Source organism: Piliocolobus tephrosceles, chromosome 11, assembly GCF_002776525.5.
Source record: "Piliocolobus tephrosceles isolate RC106 chromosome 11, ASM277652v3, whole genome shotgun sequence".
Lineage (NCBI taxonomy): Eukaryota > Metazoa > Chordata > Mammalia > Primates > Cercopithecidae > Piliocolobus > Piliocolobus tephrosceles.
In genome coordinates, this window is record NC_045444.1 from 87605824 (window position 1) to 87616180 (window position 10357).

A 10357-nucleotide genomic window follows, 5' to 3' on the forward strand; every position below is an offset into this window, starting at 1 on the left:
CCACCATGATCAAGTGGGCTTCATCCCTGGGATGCAAGGCTAGTTCAACATATGCAAATCAATAAACATAATCCATCACATAAACAGAACTAAAGACAAAAACCACATGATCATCTCAATAGATGCAGAAAAGGTCTTTGACAAAATTCAACAGCACTTCATGCTAAAAATTCTTAATAAATTAGGTATTGATGGGATGTATCTAAAAATAATAGGGGCTATTTATGACAAACCCACAGCCAATATCATACTGAATGGGCAAAAACTGGAAGCATTCCCTTTGAAAACTGGCATAAGACAGGGATGCCCTCTCTCACCACTCCTATTCAACATAGTGTTGGAAGTTCTGGCCAGGGCAATCAGGCAGGGGAAAGAAATAAAGGGTATTCAATTAGGAAAAGATGAAGTCAAACTGTCCCTGTTTGCAGATGACATGATTGTATATTTAGAAAACCCCATCATCTCAGCCCCAAATCTCCTTAAGCTGATAAGCAACTTCAGCAAAGTCTCAGCATACAAAGTCAATGTGCAAGAATCACAAGCATTCCTATACACCAATAACAGACAATTGGAGAGCCAAATCATGAGTGAACTCCCATTCACAACTGCTTCAAAGAAAGTAAAATACCTAGGAATCCAACTTACAAGGGATGTGAATGATCTTTTCAAGGAGAACCACAAACCACTGCTCAATGAAATAAAAGAGGACAGAAACAAATGGAAGAATATTCCATGCTCATGGATAGGAAGAATCAATATGTTGAAAATGGCCATACTGCGCAAGGTAATTTATGGATTCAATGCCATCCCCATCAAGCTACCAATGACTTTCTTCACAGAATGACAAAAAACTACTGTAAAGTTCATATGGAACCAAAAAAGAGCCCACATTGCCAAGACAATCTTAAGCCAAAAGAACAAAGCTGGAGGCATCACGCTACCTGACATCAAACTATACTACAAGGCTACAGTAACCAAAACAGCATGGTACTGGTACCAAAACAGAGATATAGACCAATGGAACAGAACAGAGCCCTCAGAAATAATACCACACATCTACAACCATCTAATCTTTGACAAACCTGACAAAAACAAGAAATGGGGAAAGGACTCCCTATTTAATAAATGGTGCTGGGAAGAGTGGCTAGCCATATGTAGAAAACTGAAACTGGATCCCTTCCTGATACCTTATACAAAAATTAATTCAAGATGGATTAAACAGTTAAATGGCGGACCTAAAACCATAAAAACCCTAGAAGAAAACCTAGGCAATACCGTTCAGGCCACAGACATGGGCAAGGACTTCATGTCTAAAACACCAAAAGCAATGGCAACAAAAGCCAAAATTGAAAAATGGGATCTAATTAAACTAAAGACTTTCTGCAAAGCACAAGAAACTACCACCAGAGTGAACAGGCAACCTACAGAATGGGAGAAAATTTTTGCAATCTACTCATCTGACAAAGGGCTAATATCCAGAATCTATAAAGAACTTAAACAAATTTACAAGATAAAAATCAAACAACCCCATCAAAAAATGGGCAAAGGATATGAACAGACACTTTTCAAAAGAAGACATTTATGCAGCCAAAAGGCACATGGCACATGAAAAAATGCTCATCAACACTGGCCATCAGAGAAATGCAAACCAAAACCACAATGAGAGACTATCTCATACCAGTTAGAATGGTGATCATGGGGGGAGGGGGGAGGGATTGCATTGGGAGTTATACCTGATATAAATGATGAATTGATGGGTGCTGACGAGTTGATGGGTGCAGCACACCAACATGGCACAAGTATACATATGTAACAAACCTGCACGTTATGCACATGTACCCTAGAACTTAAAGTATAATAAAAAAAAGAAAAAAAAGTCAGGAAACAACAGGTGCTGGAGAGGATGTGGAGAAATAGGAACACTTTTACACTGTTGGTGGGACTGTAAAGTAGTTCAACCATTGTGGAAGACAGTGTGGCAATTCCTCAAGGATCTAGAACTAGAAATATCATTTGACTCAGCCATCCCATTACTGGGTATATACCCAAAGGATTATAAATCATGCTGCTATAAAGACACATGCACATGTATGTTTATTGTGGCACTATTCACAATAGCAAAACTTGGAACCAACCCAAATGTCCATCAATGATAGACTGTATTAAGAAAATGTGGCACATATACACCATGGAATACTATGCAGCCATAAGAAAGGATGAGTTTATGTCTTTTGTAGGTACATGGATGAAGCTGGAAACCATCATTCTGAGCAAACTATTGCAAGGACAGAAAACCAAACACCACATGTTCTTACTCATAGGTGGGAACTGAACAACGAGAACACTTGGATACAGGGTGGGGAACACCACACACCAGGGCCAGTTGTGGGGTGGGGGGAGGGGGAAGGATAGCATTAGGAGATATACCTAATGTAAATGAGGAGCTAATGGGTGCAGCATACCAACATGGCAGATGTATACATATGTAACAAACCTGCACATTGTGCACATGTACCCTAGAACTTAAAGTATAATAAATAAAAAATAATAAGAAGAAGAAGAAGAAAGAAAAGAAGTTTAATTGGCTCACATTTCTGCAAGCATGGCTGGAGAGGCCTCAGGGATATTACAATCATGGCAGAAGGTAAAGAGGAAGGAGGCCTGTCTTGCATAGCTGGAACAAAATAAAGAGAGAGAAGGGGGAGGTGCTACAACCTGATCTTTTGAGAACTCACTCACTATCATGAAAACAGAAAGGGGGAGAATCTGCCCGCGTCATCCCATCACTTCCCACCAAGCCCCTTCTCCAACATTGGAGATTACAATTTGATTGAATTTGGGCAGGGACACAAATCCAAACTGTATCAGACACTAAGGCAACTCAATGGGTTGTATTTTCAAAGAAAAGTATTTTTAAAGAATGATGCCAGGTCAACTGAATATCCATAAGACAAAAATGACCCATGACTCTTACACTTCACTTCGTACACAAAAATTATTCAAAATGGATCATAGAATCATAAAAGCTAAAATTTTAAGGCTTCTAAAAAAATATAATATCTTCATGACATTGGAATAGGCAACGATTTTATAGACAGGACACAAAAATCTGTAACCATAAAAGTAAAAAAATGATCATTGCCTTTCATCAAAATTTAAAGCTTTTGTATATCAAAATATATCATTAACAAAATGAAGAGGCAAACCATAGGCTGAGAGACAATATTTACAACATGTATATCTGACCAAAAAAACTTGTATCCACAATATAAAAAGTACTCCTACATATTAAAAATAAAAATATAAGCACCTCCTACTTTTTTAAATGGGAAAAGACTTGAGCAGGCACTTTATGGAAGAAGATATTTGAATGGACCAATAAGCATATGAGAAAATGCCCAACATAAATAGTCATCAGGGAAATGAAAACCATAATGAAGTACCACTTCATGCCCACTGGAATGACCAAAATTAAAAGACTGGCAAAACTAATTGTTGTAAAGGATGTAGAGCAACTGGAATTCCAATTTATTTAAGATGCTAGAATAAAATGGTACAACTACTTTGGAAAATAGTTTTGGCAAGTTCCTATAAAGTTAAACCTGTACCTGCCCTAGCGCCCAATAATAGCACTACAGCTATAACAGCTACAGTGAAGAATGAAAAGGATATTCAGAGATGGGATTTTGGCAAAATAAGGATTTTCAGTTTCTGCATGTTTAGCATTCTGTTATTTCCAGTTAATTATAATTTTTGTTCTAAGAACCCTTTGATAAGACTGTCTAGCCTATGGGAAGATTGTCCAGCTAAAGGACAGCAAGACTGTCAGTCTGTTTGCATACATTTCCAGAAAGCTGGGAGAGAAGGATTATGCCCAGAAAGACAAAAAGATCACTTAATTATGGAGTCACACCTGGGAACTTGGATGTATCACCTGGACTACACATTCAGTAACCAAGGTGGTTTGGGCTGAATTACCTCCTTCTCTTGAATGAAGTTCTCAAAGACAGTGCTGCAGGATTCATTTATTTTCTTCTCTTCTTCTCCTGACTCCAGTTCGAATTTTTTGGTCATCTTTTTTCCTGTGGAAGTGACAGGGAAGCACATATATGTGTAAAGATGGGAAAAGCAGGTGCAATGAGAAACCCAGAATACCTAAAGATAAAAGCAATTCCAGACTCAAGGTCATTGCAACCTGTTGTTCAACCTCTGACACTCACCTGGAGGTGCTTGAGGGTGAGGTGAGCACGGTGGTTGTCCTCAATCACATTAGTCATATGGGATTTATCACCACCATCTCTGGTTCTTCTGTGTGTGGTTTATTTTGAATCTGTTGCTTTTTATTTTGTCCATTCCCTCTGCTGATGTAACCACTATGCTATCATGGATATCCTTACCTTAAAGTAAAAGCTCTTGGCTAACATTACTTTGCCAGCAATAAAATTCATCCTGTACTTAGTGCTGGGGTAGAGGTAGGCTTCAACTTAGTGTTCAGACACTAAAGCAACTCAATGGGGAAAGGAAAGTATTTTTAAAGAATGATGCTGGGACAACTGCAAGGAAACCTGCCAGTAAAGCCCCAGTATCAAACAGGAGGAAGGAGGAGCAAAGGGAAACAGATTTCTTCAGTGTTGCAATTCTGGGGAAGGACAGGGAGTGTCTGGTCTGACAGGGTAAGCCTCTGACTGAGCTGGATGGTGAGCAGCTAAATTCTGGTCTTCCAAAACTGGTGGTTACATCTTTACTTAGACTTTGGCAATATGGGATGAGAGTCGTTATGAGTAGCTAGAATCTGGGATATGACTTGGGTTCTATTGCACTAGAATTCTAGGTAAAGCCCCAAACAGGAGCAGCTCCCCCTCCCGTTCCCCAGCCTTAACTCCAGGGTCTTCATATTACTTTCTGGCAGTCCAGAGTGCCTACCAGAATGTGAATTAATTTTCCCATGTAGTATCTGCATTTAAATGAGTAATTTGTTAAAATCAACTAAATCTGAAATGAATGTGGTTGGCGTGGAATGCAGAATAGGTCTGTAGAAGTCCCACTCCTACCTCAACTAGTCTTCTAGGCCTGGAGTAGTCTCCACAAATTCTCTTCTTTTTTCCTTTTATGAACAAGTTCAATGGAGATGGGAGGTACACCTATAGAGTACTTTGTATGATGCAAGCTCTGTGTTGTTGGAAATATTAAAAATATTTACCAAGTGTGAATTCCTTCTGGAAGATGTGGGAATATAGAAGCTCTTAGTATAATGGATTGTGTTGTTCCTATCTGTCCCCTGCCCACATGCAAGTGAACATTTCACATTCTAATTAAAGAACTCTTGGAACTTTGAGTTCATCTATTTCTAGATAATAAGTCTGCACTCCCTACAGGGATTCTAGCATTTGTTCCAGCCATCACAGGCAAACTTGGACCAAATGAGTTTCAGAAGGTACAGGCTTAGATTCTCTTAGATCAGATGCCTGAACTTCAAAAAAGACCCTACCCTTGTTGTCATTTTGCTTTCATGAAAACTCTGGGTACCTCCCATTCAGGTATCTAGCATGTGGCCCATCACCCTTGGTAAGCCCAAGGCCACCTTCCTCAAGTCAAGACCAAACTTCATGGCAGTTTTTTTAACGCCTTGTCAAAAAAAAAAAAAAAAAAAAAAAAAAGCTAGAGTTTCTGTACTCACTTTGCTGTAGCAGGATACTTTCTCGCTCCAACTTCTCATCCTTCTTCCATTTTGCCTTCTGTTTTGACCACTTCTCTTCCATTTCATCATAAATACTGTCCTGGGGAGGTACAAAGGCATCATGAAGAAAAGAGTCCTAAAATGAAGGTGATCTGGAGAGGCTTTAAAACCCAACTCAGGGAGGACTTCTCTTGGCACTGCACAGTGGCCAGGGCCCAGCACATGTTCTGTGCATCTTCCCTTACCTAGGGCCCTCACTGAGTGGGTCCTCCATGGGTGACTGGTGGGAAGTAAATTCCAACCCAGCCCAACAGAGAGCTTGTGGAACCCAAAGGTCAAGGGCAAACTATGCACAGTGTTTGCCCCACTAGAACCGAGCTTCCTTTGAAGACAGGTAGAGTTCTCCATGTTGAAGAATCATATGTCAGTTCCCCCTGAATCACAAATCCCTCTTCAATAGCACAAGAAGAAAGGACGCTGGGCGTGGTGGCTCACATCTGTAATCCCAGCACTTTGGAGGGCAGAGGCATGCAGATCACGAGGTCAAGAGGTCGAGACCATCCTGGCCAACATGGTGAAACCCCATAGTCTCTACTAAAAATACAAAAATTAGCTGGACGTGGTGGCACGCACCTGTAGTCCCAGCTACTTGGGAGGCTGAGGCAGAAGAATAGCTTGAACCTAGAAGGCAGAGGTTGCAGTGAGCCGAGATCATGCCACTGCACCAGCCTGTTGACAGAATGAGATACTCTGTCTCAAAAAAAAAAAAAAAAGAAGAAGAAGAAGAAAGAAAATGCCTAGTAGTTAATTTGAACACTTACAAAATAAGGGGATGTTTTTCAGAGAATGTCTGCTTTTTTTCCAGCAAATCTAACTTTCTTTTGTGGTTGAGGTTAAATAAGCCTAATCCAATACCAATACTGTTGCTTGGCTCAGATTTCATGAACATGGAACCCTAGAAGGGGGAAGACCCTGGACCTGGATGCTGCTAGTAGGGTCCAAGGATGCTGACTGCCTTCTTTTTCAGGTGAGTAGAAGGATTCACACCCAACCTATTCTATTTACCACTCACACATGTTAGGCTGTTCTCTATGATGTTTTCCCTGAATATACCAAGGAGTATCCTAAACAGTGAGTTTTAGACACAGGCTCAAAACTGAAACTTTAAGTGTTAAATAGAACTTCAGGTACTGGTGTTTAACTTTTGATAGAGTGACCAAGTGTCCTTGTCTGTATGACACTTAGGGGTTTCCTGGGACTCTGGACTCTCAGTGCTAAAACCTGGAAAGTCTCAGGCAGACTAGAACTAGTTGGTCACTATACTACACAATTAAATATGAAGAAGGCTTGAGGCTTCAGTCCTTTCCCACCCCGCTAGCCATCCCTTAACTCTCTTCATCTACCTAGTAAGAATCATGCCCTAACTTTGTTTTCCTAGGCCTTCATCAAATGAGCTGATTAAATGGATGGGTTTTATTCTAAGATGACGTGAGCACTCCATGCTTTGCTTTTGGCAGTGCAGAGTGATACATTCTTTTTGGATGGCAATCTGGCCAAATATATTAAAGGCCTTAAAAATGTTCATTCCAAAACAAGAACAAACTAACCTCAAAGCTAGGAGAAGAAAAGAAATAACTAAAATCAGATCAGAACTGAATGGAATCAAGATTCAAAAATCCATACAAAGAACCAATGAAACAAAAAGTTGGATCTTTGAAAGACCGCTATCGGTCTTGCACACTATCACAAGACCGATAGCGTGCTAGCTACATTAACAAAGAAAAAAAGGATGATCCAAATAAGCACATTCAGAAAGGACAAAGGTGACATTACAACCAATCCCACAGAAATACAAAAGTTCCTCAGAGACCACTATGAACATCTGTATGCATACAGACAAGAAAATCTACAGAAAATGGATAAATTCCTGGAAATACAACCTCCAAAGATTGAGTCAAGAAGCAACTGAAACCCCAAATAGACAATATTGAGTTTTGAAATTGAATCAGTAATAAAAAAATCTAACACTCAAAAAAAAAAAAAAAAAAAATTCTGGGACCAGAAAGATTCAGAGCCAAAATCTACCAGAAGTACAAAGAAGAGCTGGTACCAATTCTACTGAAACTATTCCAAAAAAATGAGGACGAGGGATTCCTCCCTAACTCATTCTATGAAGCCAGCATTATCCTGATACCAAAACCTGGCAAAGACAAAAAAGAAACTACAGATCTACAGGCCAACATCTCTATGAAGATAGACTGAAAAAATGCTCAACAAAATACTTGCAAACTGAATCCAGCTACACATGAAAAAGTGAAAAAGTTAATTCATGGTCAGGCATGGTGGCTCATACCTGTGATCCCAGCACTATGGGAGGTTGAGTCAGGAGAACTGCTTGAGCCCAGGAGTTTGAGCAACATGATGAGACCCCATCTCTACAGAAAAAATAAAAAATGGCTGCATGTAGTGGTCCCAGCTCTTTAGGAGGCTGAGGTGTGAGGATCACTGCAGCCCAGGAGGTTCAAGCTTCACTGAGCTGTGATTGTGCCACTGCCCTCCAACCCATGTGACACAATAAGACACTGTCTCAAAAAAAAAAAAAAAAAAGTTAATTCACCATGATCAAGTAGGCTTCATTCTCACAATGCAAGGTTGGTTCAACATATGTGAATCCATAAATGTGATTCACCACGTAAACAGAGTTAGAAAGAAAACCCATATGATCATCTCAATAGACATGGAAAAAGCCTTTGATAAAATCTAACATCCCTTCATGATAAAAACTCTCAGCAAATTAGGTTATTAAAGGAACATACTTCAAAATAATAAGAACCATCTATGACAAACCCACAGCCAACATCCTACTGAATGGGTAAAAGCTGGAAGCATTCCCCTTGAGAACTATCACAAGACAAGGATGCTCACTCTCACCACTCCTATTTAACATAGCACTGGAAGTACTAGCCAGAGCCATTAGTCAAGAGAAAGAAATAAAAGGCATTCAAATAGGAAAGAAGAAGTCAAATTATTTTTCTGTTCACTGATAATATAATTCCATACCTAGAAAACTCTAAAGAATCTGCCAAAATGCTCCTGGAACTGATAACAAGTTCAGTAAAGTTTCAGGATACAAAATCAATGAACAAAAAATCAATAGCATTTCTATACACCAATAATGTCCAAGCTGAGAGTCAAATCAAGAATGTAATCCCATTCAAAATAGACACAAAAAGAATAAAATACCTAAAAATAAAGCTAACCAAGGAGGTAAAAGGAGAACTACAAAATGCTGCTGAAAGAAATCAGAGACAACACAAACAAATGGAAAAACATTCCATGCTGATGGATTGGAAGAGTCAATATCATTAAGATGGCCACACTGCTTAAAGCAATTAAGAGATTAAATGCTATTCCTGTCAAACTACCAGCATCAGTTTTCACAAAATCAGAAAAAATTATTGTAAAATTCATATGGAACAAAAAAGAGCCTAAATAGCCAAAGCAATCCTAGGCAAAAAGAACAAAGCTGGAGGCATCTCATTAACTGACTTCAAACTATACTATTAATACAAGGCTACAGAGATGGTGGACGGGAGGCAGGACTAGATTGCAGCTCCCACTTGGATGGACAGAGCAGCATGTGGTCTTGCATCGTGAACTTTTGCTCCAGAACTACTGCAGGAATAATTCAGGAAAGTCGAGAGAATCCACAGGCCCTCTGAAGGAAGTGGATTGCTACGTAGGAGCTGGGAGATGCCCCAAATACTGTGAGTGTCCAAACTGTGGAAGTAGGAAAGGGGGATTGCTCACCTCCAAACACACAACCTTACTGGGGAACCTGAAGGTTCAAATCAAGAACTCAACCCCTTTTACAATAGCTGCAACAGAAAAATAAAATTTTTAGGAATATACCTAACCAAGGAGGTGCAAGACCTCTACAAGGAAAACTATAAAACACTGCTGAAAGAAATCATAGATGACACAAACAAATGGAAACACATCCCCTGCACACTGATGGGTAGAATCAATATTGTGAAAAATCTCATACTGCCAAAAGCAATCTACAAATTTAACGCAATTCCCATCAAAATACCACCACTGTTTTTCACAGAACTAGAAAAAAAAATCCTAAAATTCATATGGAACCAAAAAAGACCCCACATAGCCAAAGCAAGACTAAGCAAAACAAAACAGACCTCACCCAGCTTCCACGAAACCCAGAAGATTGATCTTACTTGCACCGTGCCCCCAACCCAGTAGCACCAAGTTTGTCTCCAGGCAGTGGGCAAACAGGGCTGAGAACTTGCCCCAGGCTACCAGCCTCCCACCTGCAAAAGCAACTAGTGCTTTTGTGTTTCCCTGCCTGTGGAGTCTGCCCACCAGATTCATGCCTTCCTCCAAGTTCTGGCCAGATTTCCTATTCAGTTGGAATTGTTACAAAGTTCAGCTGGAGTTTTCCTTCTACCTGTGACATACCACCTTACTCCTACAAGAATGGCCATAATTGGCCGGGCGCGGTGGCTCAAGCCTGTAATCCCAGCACTTTGGGAGGCCGAGACGGGTGGATTACGAGGTCAGGAGATCGAGACCATCCTGGCTAACATGGTGAAACCCCGTCTCTACTAAAAAATACAAAAAACTAGCCGGGCGAGGTGGCGGGCGCCTGTAGTCCCAGCTACT

At 40.1% G+C, this 10357-nt stretch overlaps 1 protein-coding gene and 2 long non-coding RNA genes across 3 annotated transcripts in view; 1 reads left to right on the forward strand and 2 right to left on the reverse strand.

Moving 5' to 3' along the window:
* FLACC1 (flagellum associated containing coiled-coil domains 1) overlaps window positions 1-10357 on the reverse strand; it is a 59175-nt gene that overhangs the window by 9197 nt on the left and 39621 nt on the right. The window contains exons 13-14 of the mRNA XM_026454565.2: window positions 5678-5777; window positions 3979-4082 (exon numbers count right to left, since the gene is read on the reverse strand). Coding sequence (XP_026310350.1) covers window positions 3979-4082; window positions 5678-5777 — 204 coding nt within the window. The remainder of the gene's footprint in view (window positions 1-3978; window positions 4083-5677; window positions 5778-10357) is intronic.
* Window positions 4220-5195, reverse strand: LOC113224884. Its single transcript, XR_003309474.2, has 2 exons — window positions 5052-5195; window positions 4220-4397 (listed from the first exon to the last, which is right to left on the reverse strand). It is a non-coding gene; the product is annotated as an uncharacterized LOC113224884 (long non-coding RNA).
* On the forward strand, window positions 6464-7736 carry LOC111547304. Its single transcript, XR_002733085.2, has 2 exons — window positions 6464-6704; window positions 7116-7736. It is a non-coding gene; the product is annotated as an uncharacterized LOC111547304 (long non-coding RNA).